The 15,705-nt window shown below is 33.4% G+C and overlaps 1 protein-coding gene across 3 annotated transcripts; it reads right to left on the bottom strand.

Moving 5' to 3' along the window:
• Positions 1-137: 137 nt before the first annotated feature.
• LOC147391702 (putrescine-binding periplasmic protein-like protein) lies at positions 138-12,013 on the bottom strand. 3 transcript variants are annotated; one of them, XM_086458536.1, is made up of 7 exons: positions 11,423-12,013; positions 5,135-5,313; positions 4,431-4,679; positions 3,433-3,567; positions 2,771-2,953; positions 1,995-2,156; positions 138-812 (listed from the first exon to the last, which is right to left on the bottom strand). In XM_086458536.1, the coding sequence occupies exons 1-7, from the start codon at positions 11,838-11,840 to the stop codon at positions 396-398; spliced, it is 1,743 nt and encodes a 580-aa protein (XP_086314662.1). In that variant the 5' UTR covers positions 11,841-12,013; the 3' UTR covers positions 138-395. The 3 variants fall into 3 exon arrangements, with proteins under 3 accessions (XP_086314662.1, XP_086314663.1, XP_086314664.1); XM_086458537.1 differs by having other exon boundaries at positions 5,135-5,298; XM_086458538.1 differs by having other exon boundaries at positions 5,135-5,344; positions 11,423-11,552.
• Positions 12,014-15,705: the final 3,692 nt, after the last annotated feature.

Below are 15,705 nucleotides of genomic sequence, written 5' to 3'. Positions count from 1 at the left end.
GTCACACAATAATAATCCACAGACCCTCTTTCTTTCTTTCTACCAAACCCTGAGGTTATTAGTGGCTCAGAACAAATGCAAAACAACATTTGTGCTGGTAAATTGAGTACGGTAAGTTATATGGTGAAAGAGCTTGATGACCATGAATGGAAATTTCTCTTCAAATTGAGAACTGTCAGCCAATGTACAAAGAAAGCTCCTTTTGCCAGCATAGGATTATACATAATTGTTCTCCAGAATACAAACAATGAATGATTTTGTCCAATGAGCGTTAAATGTAAATGTAACTTATAAATACAAGATTCTCACAAAACTTCAATACATGTGTGGAGCATTCAATCCTTGGCATATTTGAAGATTCTCCATAATCTTCGAGAAGTTCACAAATTTTCATGTTAAGTTGACTGGGGCTTCAACTGAAAGCTCTGAACCATAGACGACATATAATGCTGCACATTATTGATCCAACCATGACCAGGTTTCTGCATGCTAGTAATCAGCCGTTGGTAATCCTTCAATGAAGACTCTGATAGAGGTTCCAGAAACTCACATTTGGCTAAAATATCAGGTGGGGGTACTCCAGCAATGAGGTTTGTGTCCAGTTTTGGCTTACCCTTTGTGAACTCTTGAGATCCTTCAAATGGAGGATCTACAAGGCAAAAGGGAGATGACCCTGGGATAACTTCTTGCTTGAAAGGCAATGCTCTAGCAGCTTGTAAACAGAATTCTATCCATTGGTGGGTTAATGGAGAAGGACCCCTGACTCGCCCACCGATATGATTTGTTGCGAATCTAGGGGCAGCAGGAATTGCCTGCAAGGGATACAACTTGGTATTTGGTTATCAAATAAAAAACATGAAGACATGTTGGTGTAGGGTATGAAGTGTCTGACACACTAAATCCCACAAATTATAGTACGTTAACATGTATGTACAGTTCATTTCATATGTCGAGGGACATTTCTTCTCTTTAAGAAAAATGAGTCATTTAACCCATTAGAAGGAATGTACAAGTTGGAGGGAACGTGCAAAAGTTGAAGGCTTGAAAAGATAGGAAGACCAAAGAGGGTATGGATCGAGCACATTTAATTAGCTTAAGGAATTAGACAGAATATGAATAAAGCAAAATGAGTCTTTCTAAAAACCCGAGATTTTTGGAACAAGGTTTGATGATATATGTGAGATGACGTGGCATTAGTTGATGAGACTAGAGAGGAAGTCCAGACAAAACAAGACATGGCTTTAGATACTATTGAATGGAGTAAGATGAGTCTTTAAACTGACCTCAGATCTCTGTGTTAAGGTTTCAATATGAGATGATTTACTGTTAGTAATGAGACTAGAAAGCAAGACGGTGCAAAACTGGAACTCTGAAGAGTTGCTTTGGAATCAAGGAAAAAATAGAGAGGAACGCAGTAAAAGATTTGCACATAGTTAAAATGTTTGTATTGATCGGTAATGTCAAAAGAACCTCACAAATTCTTTCTGTGGATACCAAATATGACAATCGTTCGTGTTTGACTGATAAGAACAATGTACCAACATCCTGCTCACATGTAGATGCCAAATATGACAAAAGAACCCCTTAAATTATTTGAATAATTTATTCCAAAAGAACATGAAACCTAGGATGCCGGAGCTCAGAAGTCATGATCAAGACATAAAGAGTGCCTACACCAATTAATGCAACAAGTTCAATAACCTAAGGCACCTGTCCGGTTCATAAGGGAAGCGTACCAACAGTGCATGCCAAGAGATAATGCTCGCATGTAGGGGTGAGGAACACAGGATTTGATGTGTCAAACTTAGGACTAGGACAAGATATGTATCAATAAGAAATTGATCAGATTAGATGATCATAACACTTCCTTTAATGGATTTTCGGACCATTGGTCATATTGTTTTATAGCATAATGTGAAGAAGACATATCTTTGAGAGGTCACCACTCAAAGGAACAGGCAACAGAACATGATAGCATAGGATTCAGAGCATACCCATAGATCAGCCCACAAACTAGATCCAGACTTTGGAACGATCACTGCAACATTTGACATTCGCTTGGCTGCCGGAAGGACATCGCTGCTCCATCCAACAGCAACCCACACATCTCCCACTCCAAATGCCTTTAAGTAGTGGCCACTGTCAAACAGTCGAACCTATAGAATGCCAGTTAAATGCATGTGCTTTAATAACCAATCAGAAGAAAGAAAAAAAAAACATAATTTTAGCAGAAACCATCTGAGACTTTGGATGTTGGCTAATTTTTGAAGGCTTATGGTTGTTTGTAATTTGGTGATTTATGACTATTGTTTTATGTGGGATTTGATACATAATATAGGATTTGGTGATTCATGCAATGTAGTTTAATGTGGGATTAGATAATAATGTCTTGATGTCATGGTTGCTAGTTTTTCAATAGCTTGTTATTTTACTCAAAAGATATGTCAATGGTTAGACTCTTTTTTTTCTCATCATAGCTTGTATAATGAAGTGTGGAAACTCATTATCATGTATAAATATTCAACAGGGGTGGGTGTGCGTGTTTCTCAAATAAATATATTGAAAACTAAGAATAATATCTAATATATATGTTTCATTTTTCATAGTTCGCAATATTTTTCCCTATTTTTCCATTTGTTCCCAAATCTTTCCCTTGTTGTTTGAAACAAATACTCCAAGCATTGTTCAGGTGTAATTTTCTGCTAATTCTGAACAATTATCCTGTAAGCAACAGAAGCCAATGACCTGAAAATAATCTTCAATAAAATACCTGTTTTTGAAGCAGTGCCAGATTCTGCATGGCAGCTTCACTTCCACCAGTAACTTGTAAGTCTATGTTCTTTGTATTGTATGAGGCCCCCATATACTTCAAAACTGCACCAATAACCTCTCTAGGAGAATCAACCATTGAAATCTTCCCAGCAAGCTCAGGCCTCCACAAATCCCCCCAGTCCTGCAATTGTGGTTATTAATCTTCCAGAATGCTACATTCAATTTGATTTACCACATAATATTGGTTATAGAATACACCAGAAAAAGTTCATTAAGTGAATCGAATCTCATACAAAATTACACTCAAATAAGCAAAGAATAAGGTGTGTTTTATGAGATAATCATGTTCTAAAAATGAATCTTGGGAGCACAAAATTATTCCTTTTATTTTCCTTTCTACGTTAGAACAGCTTAAACTTGAACAGTTTCAAGAGATTACATTAGCTAATGAAATGTTGACAATAACAATAAAGAGATGAACAGAGTATGATAAGAAAATCATCAACACAAATAAAAGGAAGAAAGAAATAACTAAACTATATGCATTGAGATTAGTCAATTAGTTTAATAGTAAATCATCTTGGTTTCAACTCTGAACTTGTAAGGAAAGGCTTCACAGCATATAAAGAAAAAGACTTCATAATTTTACAGCTAGGTTACCTCAATAGGAGCCATATTATGTTTTTGAAATTTGTTCTTCTTGTATGCTATTACCATGCTTCCCCATCGATATGGAGCCGCCCATATTTTCCCATCAGAATCTAACTCTCCTTTACTGTTTCTGCGTAAATAAACCTGAGCATATTTTAGTAAAATTTAAATAAATAAAAAAAGTCCAATATGTTAAAATGGATCAGAAAATGCAAATATCAAGTATTCAACCTTACTAAAAAGGTTTTAAGAATTGTTTTCCTTGCTATTATGGCTAGCATTTCTCAACTACTGCTATAATATATTCACTAGTTTTCCATAAAATGTTCATAGAAAATTCTAGAATCCTATTTTTAAGTTTCATAAGAACAAAAAAAAAATAAAAAAAGAAACTGTGTTTCTTTGATCTTATACATCTAAGGTAATCAGTCTAATGAATTTCTTTGTTGCTTTTTTCATCATAGTTACTGGCCAACTCAACATGACTTAACCTGGAACAACTATAAAACAAAAGTGTCATGTTATATGTACTGTTCATGATATATATATATATAGGGTCCCGTTCAGCAACAAACATTTTGGCAAAACATTTTTCAAAACATGGGTTAGAGGTTTTGGAATGGGCTGATTTTTGGTGAGGATGATCTCTACGGTGAGGAGATCATCCTCACCAAAAATCAGCCCATTCCAAAACTTTTAGCCCCAGTTTACAAGTTGAAAAATCGTGGACCGTCCATTTTTTGTAAATCATTTTTGATGGGGTTAGAAGTTTTGGAATGGGCTGATTTTTGGTGATGATGATCTACTCACAGTAGAGATCATCCTCACCAAAAATCAGCCCATTCCAAAACCTCTAACCCATGTTTTGAAAAATGTTTTGCCAAAATGTTTGTTGCTGAACATTTCCCATATATATATATATAGCACCAGCAAATACAACTCTAAGTATAATGAATCAAAAAACTCAATCAAACAAAAATGACAAAACAAGATTTTATGTATTTTACCTTCCATTTTTCATTTAAACCTTTAAACCAATCTCGTCCTTCTACGCCCTTTATGGGTTCAATTATACCCTTACTGATTCCCAAACTTAGCCATGAGTCGCCAATTGTGACAATATCAGCTGCCATAGCTGATTTAGGCTCAAGGTTTCCTTTGCTCAAGGATGAAGAAAGATCAGAGAATATGTCATTAAGACTCCCACGGAACTCGGAACGTAACTGTAATCTCCTTCCTTGTGATTGCATAAAATCCTATATGCCGTGAAATCAATAAACAAAAGTTAACTAAATACCAAAAACAATGTACGAATATGAAGGATATAAATTATTCAAATTTCAAATACATAACTTTTGGCACATTTCCAATGCACATGGCAATTCAAAGTGAAAATTGCATATGCTACAGTCACATACCCCAAATTATGCTATCTGTCAATATGAGATGGCATATTTTTCTGCATTTTTTTCTTGTAGCATATGCCATCGCATATGCGATGTGCAAAATCGCATATACGAACAGAATGTGCTGGTTGCACATGTTCATTTGCTATTTAACAACATTGCACATAACACAAATTACAGCCCCCAATATATCAAAAAGATGTTCACAGTTTAGAAGAAGTATCCTCTGTTTTAAAATACGCAATTGTAGAGGAGGTGAAGGAAATAAAAAAGGAGTAAAAAATAAAATAAAGTAGGCATTAAACCTTAATCCATGAAGGAGGTATAGAGCCACGGAGAGCAACAATTCTTAGAGGGACAGTTAAGGCGAATGTTTTAGACTTCCAACGTTCTAAAGCAGCCTTCAACTCCTTATCTTCTATATTTTCGTCAATATCGAATTTTCCCTTATCACGATTCTCCATATTCTCTGAAAATGGTTTTACTTGCAAAAAATGAAGCTCAATTCAACCTTCCTAATCAAATGCAAACCATGTGGAAATAAAACAACAAGAACAAAGTCTTATACAAAGATTTGGGGTCAGGTTCCTCCATTCCATTCTATCCGAAGCCAAGTCTTTTGTTATCAAATGTAAACCATTCAAAAAATAATGAAATTTAAAAGAAAAAACAAAAGCAAAAAATAATAAGAGCAGCAATTTTCCTACATGTATAAGTAATTATTATTTTTTGGTATAATTGGATTAATAGTTGTTCAATCACAAAATATTTCTATATTACCCAAATATTTAAATTATTAAAATTGGATTAAATGGCAGCTAAGGTGGTAGGTGCAAGAATGGGTTCACATGTTTTTGCCACCTCTCACTCTCTCTCTCCCCCCAAATCTCAATGTGGGCAAATTCCAGTCCAATAGCCCTTTGCCACATGGCAGATGGTATTGAGCTGACCAACTCAACTGCCAAGTGAACTTCCTACTGTGAAGACCTCTCCCCTCCATTGTTTGTGTAGACTAAATCACTGAGGGTATGTTTGGTAACACTTTTGAATTCTGGAAAGTAGTTTTTGAATTCGGAAATCTTGTTCAGGAAAAGTTGTTTGTTTACCAATTTTAAAAACATAATGTCATTTTGACAATATTACCCTTCTACTATTCTAATTTAACCGGAAATAACAATGTCTCATTGGATGTGAAAATGATATGAAGGCATTTTGTTTAAAACCAGGAATCTTTTTTTCAATACACTAAAGGCCCTCTCAATTACATTCCATAACTGGGCATGTTCATGGTTAAATTTCTCCTTTCTACCCATTGCGCGCGTTCCTCGGTATGTTCTTAACCAATATCATGTGTTGCAATAGGGAGTTATTAAACCCCAAATGTGTGTATGCCACATTACTCAGATAATATATAAACATAAAAAAAATGGAAAACATATACTATTGATTGTAATGTTAATCTAAAAAATATAATTTATTTAAAAATGTAATTTGAAAAGATACACCCGAAAGAGGCATTGGAAAATTATTAGTCGGATTACGCAATGTCTCATTTAACACTCTCAAGCCATGTGCAATTCCTTCCCATCCAACCATCACATATATGAAATTCATATCGAAATCACACATCGTCATGACGTTTTGAAGCATTTTTCTCGTCCCCTTCCTTTAAATGGGATTTGATGAAATATAATGTGTGCATCAATTAGTATGTCATCCAATGCACTAACGACATCTTAAATGACCATTCTCTCAAATGTACATGAGATCGAATTTCTCCCATTGGCCTCTGTCAATTGATGGTGGACTATTACCTCTTGTGCAAACTGTATCATTGCATCCAATACTTCAAGAAAATACCTACTTACGATTTCTCCATAACATTAGAATTTTACAAATCGATTTTGACAATTATGCCATATTATCATCAAGAACATTGCTATTTTTTATTCCAAATCTATATATATGCTATCACTGAGCCAATTTTTATGTCGAAAATATTCACATAACTGTACAAAGACATTCTTCTTCATCCTAAATATCTTGTACATTTGTGTCCAAGATCCTTCTAAAAGCTCCCGCACATATGCTTTGCCAAAAAGTGATAACATGCACAACCTTTGTCGAATATTCGTACGATTTTTAAGCTTAAACATGAAGAGTAATTTTATTAATCTTATTAATAATCATTATTTTGACATGATTATCACTAAAACACGATGAAAAACTCTAAAAGTTAGTAGTAATTAAAACTATAAAAAGGGATTCTCCAAACATGTACTTCTAATAAAGTATAACATGTCTATTTCATTAAGTAACCAGACAATAAAAAATTAATTTCTATTAAACAAACAAAATTTTATATATCATCGATGATAATAACTACAAAATGTCATTCATGAAAACAATCCAATATATCAAAATAACCAATACATCATTTGTTTTCATACAAAAAGAGAGATAGGTTTTACTTCAACAACTAAATGTTTCCAATAAACTCAAAAAATTGAACTTTTTCCACTTCATTATCAAAGTTCATGAATGATTGCTTTAATTTTGATAGTTGCGCAAAATTCAATATAGCAACATGATCAGTACGACTGCTTACGACCCTCAAAGTTCTTTTAGTCTTCATAACTTCATTCACATCTTAAAAACAAGTGTCCTTGCTAATTTTTTTTTTATCATTAATATGTTTTTCGATGACATTAATAAGTCTCTCTCGGTGTTTCTCAATGGTATCACCACCATTCGAACTCGTTCGCCTCTTTTTCATTGAACATTGGGATATGTTCTCATTAAATAAGATGGTAACGATGTCATTATTCATTTTTGAGGTACTAGGGATGTCTTCCACACTAACACTTTGGAAGTATATATCCCCTTCTCTTGAAAATGGGTCACCATAAGTGTCTTCATCATCCAAATTTATGTACTCCTTCATAAGTTAAAGATTATCCACCTGTCTATGAATGGCAGGGGTGTGGGGTTGATGAAAAGGAACTCCTTGCGTTATCCCCATTTGAAAGAGTGCTTTTAAAAATCCCCTCTATCATTTCAGCATCTATGAGAGACTAGTTCCTAAACTTCCTAACTTTGAGAATTTTCTATTTCAAACAATAATATAAAAGTAATTAGACTTAGTTTAACTGATCAAGTTAAAAATATGTAGTTAAGGGTAAAGACTTGCCTCTAGAACAGCATCCCACTTCTACGGAAGTCAATTTATAGTATTCATATCCGTACTACGCCCATACCTGAATAATCCAATAAGTTTTCATTATATGTTGTAATTAGTCCTTAACTAATCATATTGATTTTTGAACACTTTATGACTAAAATTCACCTTTCACACCAGATTGAATTTAGATTATAATATTTTCCATTAAGCAATGACAAGGGATAGTCCTTTATACCCTTCCTTGAGTTGACAACCATTTATCCCAAAAGACCGATCTGATAGGAAAGTCGCAACTATGAATATAGGAGGGTCACAGGTCAGACTAGGGCATGATAAGTGAACACATGACACCTGGGAGCAGAGGTGGATACCACAACACTCAACACTCCCCCTCACACATTAGGATGGAAAATTCCCTCGAGGAGACTCAAACCCGTGATCTATACGAACCTAGCGCTCTGATACCATGTTGACAACCATTTACCACAAAAGATTGATCTGATGGGTAAGGCACAACTATGAATATAAGAGGGTCATGGGTCAAACTAGGGCATGATACGTGAGCCCGACACACAGGAATGGAGGCAGATACCACAACACTCAACACCTTGTTCGCCTCTCTCAAGCACAACTCAAGGAAGTGCTTCCTCTTCAAGTGGTCCGTAGCAAAATTTGCCCTATCAACAATCTTTTCTTGTTGAGAGTTTTAGTTACTCCTTTCTTTATCCATATTCTTAGAAGCCATATCAATAAATAGCAACGAAACATTATACTGATAAACCTAAGTTGTAGTAAAATCATCTTGGGCCAATCAAAATGAATTTTCAAGATTTTGTATTTAATTAACACAACTAAATTCATGTGACTTTAAATACTAACCTTCCCCCGTTTCTTCTATTTATAATCCATATTTCTCAAATTTGGCCAAGAGTGATCCATGAAAATCTTTTTTTTATATTTATTTTAGACATTTTAATGCGCCAAACTTTCTTTTACTAATTTGAAATCTATAGATTTCCCAAGTTATATTAGAGATGTTACTTGCGACTTGGAGTTAAAGAGATGTTGTGTTATCCTGATCATTGTTTATAGCATTTCATTAAGAGTACAAGCATCACAAAGAGGAAGTACTTGCATTTAACCCTACGAGTTATTCGACCCACGGACCATTCGAAAAAGAAGCACTTCCTTGAGTTGTGCTTGAGAGAGGTGAATAAGGAAGGGTATAAAGGAGTATCCCTTACCACTACTTCATAGAAAAGACTAGAATCTGAATTCAATATAGCATAAGGGGTGAATTTTAGTCGTAAGGTATGCAAAAATCAATATGATTACTTGAAGGTTGATTACAACATATGAAGAAAACTTATTAGATTATTCGAATAGACATTGGGCTTAGTACGGATATCAATACTATAAATAGGCCTTCGCATAAATGGGATAATGTTGCAGAGGCAAGTCATTACCTTTAACTACATATTTTTAACTTGATTAACTAGACTTAGTATAATTATTTTTATATTATTGTTTGAAATAGAGAATCCCCGAAGCTAGGAAGTTTACGACCAAATCTTTCAAAGATGCTGAAATGATGGTGGGTATTTTTTAAAGTATTCTTTCAAACGGGAATAACGTATGGAGTGTCTTATCATCAATCCTGCGCCCTACTGTTCATACACAGGTGGATGGTTCAAAACCTATGGAGGAGTACACAAATTTGGATGATGAAGACACTTATGATGACTCATTTTCAGGGGAAAGTGATACATACTTCCAAGGTGTCAGTATGAAAGACACCCCTAGTACCCTAAGAATGAATAGTGTCATCGGTACCATCCCACCAGATGAGAATACATCCCAAAGTCTGATGAAAAAGAGACGTAGGAGTTCGAATAGTGATGACACCATTGAGGAACACTTCGAAAGACTTATTATCGAAAACAAATTAATGATGAAAAGACAAGCAAAGACCCTTATTTCAAAGATGTGAATGAAGTTATGAAGAACTTAGGGGTCGTAATTAGTCATGTTTACCATGTTGTTATATTGAAAATTACGCAACTATAGGAATTAAAGTAAACATTCATGGACTTGGATAATGAAACGGAAAATGTTCAATTTTTTGAGTTTATTAGAAGCAATTAATTGTTGAAATCAAACATTTCTCTCTTTTTGTATGAAAATCAATGTTCTATTGGTTATTTTGATATTTTTAGATTGTTACTATACATGATATTTTGGGGTTATTATCATTAGATGATATTATAAAACTTTGTTTGTTTATTTGAAATTATTTTCTTATTATCTGGTTACTTAATCAAATAAACATATTATAACTTACTAGAAGTACATGTTTGAAGAATCCCTCTTCATAACTTCAATTAGTATTAATTTCTATAATTTTTAATCGTGTTTTAGTGATAATGACATCAAAACAATGATTATTAGTGAGATTAATAGCATTACTCTTCATACTTAAGCTTAAAAATCGTATGAATGTTCGACAAAGGTTCCGCACTTTGTCACTTTCTAGCAAGGCATATGTGCGAAAACTTTTGGAAGGATCTTGGACACAAATGTACGATATCTTTAGGATGGAGAAGAGTGCCTTCGTACAATTATGTGAATATTTTCAATATAAAAAATGACTCGGTGAAAGCAAATATATAAATTTGAAAGAGAAAATGACAATGTTCTTGATGACAATATGCAATATTCTAGAGATATCGTAAGTAGGTATTTTCAAAGTGTTTGATGCAAAGATACAGTTTGTACGAGAAATAATAGTCCCTCAAGCATTTAACAGGCCAATGGAAGAAATTCGATCTCATGTACATTTGATAGAAGGGTCATTTAAGGGTGTCGTCAATGCATTAGATGACATACTAATTGATGCGCACATCCCCTTCCTCAATAAGTCTCATTGAAAGGAAGGGGACAGGGAAAATGCTTTCAAAATGTCATGGCAGTATATGATTTCAATATGAAGTTTATATATGTGATGGTTGGATGTGAAGGAATTGCAAATGAGACATTGCGTAATCCGACTAACAATTTTCTAATATCTCCTCCAAATATGTCTTTTCAAATTATATTTTTAAATAAATTATATTTTTTAAATTAACATTACAATCAATAGCATATTTTTTATATTTGTTGTAGATATGTATTATATGTATGCCGCTGCATACACACTAGGGGTTTTATGACTCCTTATCACAACACACAATATTGGTTAAGAACATACCGAGGAACGCACGCAATGGATAGAAATGAAAATTTTAACTAGGCACGCGCCCGGTTAAGGATTGTCGTATAGAAAAAAGATTGTCGATTTTGAACAAAGTGCCTTCCTATAATTTTCATACCCCAAAAGCACCCAAATTACCGAAAAAGAGGAGAAGAAGTAAACCAGAATCTGGCTGGAGGAGATGATCATCATTTCCGTCGACGCTTCCACCTATTCTCTCTTCATGTACAGTGTGACACGTGGCAGCATGAACGGAAGGGAGCTGGCCGGAGACGGCCAAGCAGGCACGGGTGCCGAAGCCAACGAAGAGTATGAAAGAAGCGGCGAGTTGGGGCAGCACAGGATACAGTTTTCGGGTTTCTTTAGATGGCGAGGGGACACCGGGGGAGGTTGCCGACGTTGAGCGTGGCGTCAGATTCCGGTCGTCGGAGTTTACGCAAAACATAATTGCAGAGGATCTGAAACTCCTTTGTAGGAGAAACAGGGGTTTTGGGGAGTAAAATAATGGAGAATTAGGGTTAGGGTTTGGAATATGAGAGTTTGATGGGTTTGAGAGAGCTCTTGATGGTGATAGCGCCATTGATACTACTCCAGAGAGAGAGAGAGGATAATGTTCCCGCAGCGTGAAAGGGTAACTAACTAGCGTACATCGGTCAATGACGGTTGACTCAGGTCAAATCATTTATCCTCTTGGGGCAGAAAATGGATGTTTGAATGGAAGAAGGGAAAGATTAGGAAAGTTGAAAAATAAAAAAAGGGAGAACGACTGAAAAACTCATTTATTGTAAATAAATATGTACCAAAAATCTTAGGAAATGCTGAAATGATAAAAAGAATTTATGAGTCTCACAAGTCTGACGTGGGATGTGAATGTGAACATAACCATAGATGTGTTTTTTTCCCATACGAATAAAAATCATTTATTATTATATATGCATGACCACGTCAAAATTGTAAGAATCACAATAAATCCTGTGTCACCCTAGCACGGCTCAAAATCTTAAGGCCAAGAATTTGTATTATTTATAATTTTTTTTGTTTTTTTCTTTTAATGATGTCATTTTAAAATTGAACTTTTGAAATTTTTTGAAAGAAAATACCTGAAACTATCCCTCAACAATTACGTTTAAAAGAAGTATAATGATTTTCTAACTCAACTTTAATAAAATAACTCAAAAACTCATTAACGTGGCATGTGCAAGAATTGTAGATTATTCCCTTGGGATACACAAGTCCACATCCCGATAAACATGTGCAGTTGTTTATCCCAAGGAAAAAAAATCTATGATTCTTGCACATGCCACGTCAATGAAATTTTTAATTATTCTGTCAGATTGAGTTGGAAAATCAACACTCTTAAAAGAAATTGTGTTTGTATCAAAGGTAGCCATTTTACGTTTTTAGTGAATATTTGAGGTACCATTGGGCTTTAGGATTTGATAACATGCCTTTTGACATTGGTCTTCTCTAATTGATTAACAAAAAAAATCTAAATGATGATGACAATGATAGGATGAGGATCATCATCACCATTCAAATTATTTTTGATGCGTAGGTAGATGAATCTAAGGTCTAACACATTTAGATCCCTTCAAATCTATCTTAAATTTATTAAAATATTTAACAATAATTTTAAATATTTAAAGTATAGTTTTAAAACTCAACCCAAACACCCTACAAATCAAATCAACTAGAAAACTCTCAAGTCAAAAAATGAGCCAAATAAAATTACATTAATTTACAAATATAGACTTAAATAAATAAAAATAATTATCTTTTTGTTCTTCACAGTTATTATGTACAACCAAAAAACTCGATAAAGCTTTTGATCTCAGTCGGTGCATTTTTTGGTTGACTCGATAAGTTAGTCCCACCAAGTTTGGGGTCAAGTGATCGGGAAATCCAATAGTCTCAATAAATAAATAAAAATTCTATATATCGCTATCAACTTGATTGAATTTCGCAATAACTTAGTCTCAAACTCGATGGAGCCAATTTTACGAGTCACTTGAAAATGCACCAAGTCAAGTTAGAAACTTGGCCTGGTTATATGTAAATTTGTTGTGGAGATTTTTATTTATTTTAAATATTAAAAATTCATATAATTATATTTGATTCATTTGAGTCAAGTCACAAGTTTTTGAGTTGGTTGGATCCAATGAATATGTGACTTGAGTTTTAAAGCTATATTTTAATAAAATTCAATTTAATGTACATTTGAATGAGTCTAAGTATTCTAGACCTTAGATTGATCTGCCTACACCTCAAAAATTAATTTGATGATCATCATTGTCGTTATCTAAGAGAGTAATATGACAATTTTAAAAAGATAAAATAATTTTTATTATTATTATTTAGATGATTTTTTATTAATCTATAATAGAAGACAAAGGTCAAGGGGTCACCTTTCAAACAAACATCGTTTCCTTAGATTTTTCTAAAGGGAAAATTATAAATAAATAAAAAATTATATAATTAAAATTATTTATAAAAATAATAGTAATTTTTTAAAAATTATTAAAAGAGCAATAAATTGACACTTTAAGTGCCGATATACTTCCCACGAAAGTCATCTAAAATCTACCTAATAATCAAAATTATTCGGTTATATACTTCCCCTTATTTAAAACTCTTTTACAATATTTATCTCAAACGTCCTTCTTTCTTCAATTTGTTGCACGTGCTTTGAAGGGTTTTGCTTGCATAAGACTCTTCCAATAATTGCTAGAGTTGAAGTGACAGTCATCCATAAGCAGCTGGACGATTGTTCTCCATTTGAGATGGACTCAGCACACACACTCAAAATTATTTAATATCTATCTTACTTCACCTAACAGGTCTTCTCTTCTTTGAACAGGCGACTAAATATACATTTAAAGTCATGGATGTAAGAGCCTTTTCTTAGGAAGACCAATTTTCTAAGGGAAAATTATAAAATAAAAACAAACTTATAATTAAAATTATTTATCAAAATAATACTAATTTTTTTAAAATTATCAAAAGAGTAATAAATTGGCACTTAAAGTGTCGAAAATTTAATTGTTTTTACAAAAAATGGAAATTTAAGTGCCGAAATGTTTCGGATACGATTGTTTGTGAACGTTATATATACTACAAGAAATATGATTTATAGCGACAAACTATTGCGGCGGCTATATTTTAATTGTCGGTATAGGATCTTTTAGCGATGACCACATATGTTGATCGTCGCTACAAGGTTTTTATTGCAAAAACACGCACGACTTCCCCTTTTCTAATCTCATTCCCAGATGTTATCAGAAGTTTTTGATCCAATAAGTCAATCTTCCCTTCTTTGCTTTAATCAAATCTCTTTTTTTCATCATTTTTTTCTTCTCAAATTTAAGATTCAATCTCTCAAAATCGTTTAGGGTTTTTCGACCATGAATTCCTCATCTTAATTTCATTTTTTTTTATTTTATCTCAGTGGATCCATCTCATCGTTTATTACTTGGAGGTAACTTATGGGAGTTGGTTTTCTTCATCAAGTGTGCTCTTCTAAATCAAGGTTTTGTTTTGGAGATTTGGAAGTGAAATTGATTTTGAAAAAAATAGTAAGACTCTCCAACAATTAGTTTCTCTCCCCATCCTTCACACTACAGATCAGATATAGGGTTTATAGATTTTGAATTTATTGGATTTTCTCTTCTGATTCATTTCTTCCCGTTCTTAAACTGTTCTAGCATTCGAGTACTCGGTCTCACTTAATGATTTTGGTTTATTTATTTATTTATTATTTTCTTCATATCTATGCATACGAGTTCTCGGTCTTTCTCTTTCTTTATAAATATGATGTCGAAACTTTAATCAAGTTTGATAATATAGTTTTGGTTCTATTTTTTGTTCGATTTCAAACCAAAACCCTAATTTGTATAGTGTTGATTATATTTTTGGTTTAATTACAAACCAAAAGCCTAATAATTTTATAGTTTTGATTCTATTGTTGGTTTGGTTTCAAATCGAAATCTTAATTTTTCATTTTTATAGCTAAGATTTTAATAAAAGAAAGTGGTAAGTTTATTACGGTTTAGCAATCGAACCTTAAACCCTTTCCAGGTTTTCAAGGTTCCTATTAAGAGGAAATTGTCTCAGTTGAGCTTCCTGCATTGATAGACACATTTTATAAGGTTTGAAGGTTTGATTTCTTTAGGCGCATCAATGTCTCGTGTCATGCTCATTCTATAAATTTGTTTATTTCTTAATTCTGTAACAGTTAAGGTCTATAAGAATTGCAACCAAGGTCTATAAGAATTGCAACCAACTGATAAATATTCCAATTTAATCTTTCCTTGTAAGTAATCTTATTTTTCTAACTTCATTACATGCATCCAAGATGTGCATACACATCACAATGTTTTTCTCTAAAATAGTTATGGGTCAAAGGTAAACACTTAACACTCTAAGCTAACAAAAGCAAAAAAAAAAAA

This window comes from Akebia trifoliata, chromosome 11 (assembly GCF_017979445.1).
Source record: "Akebia trifoliata isolate Shusen 1 chromosome 11, ASM1797944v1, whole genome shotgun sequence".
Classification (NCBI taxonomy): domain Eukaryota; kingdom Viridiplantae; phylum Streptophyta; class Magnoliopsida; order Ranunculales; family Lardizabalaceae; genus Akebia; species Akebia trifoliata.
The sequence above is the reverse complement of the archived record's forward strand: the minus strand, read 5'-3'. Positions and strand labels throughout refer to the sequence as shown.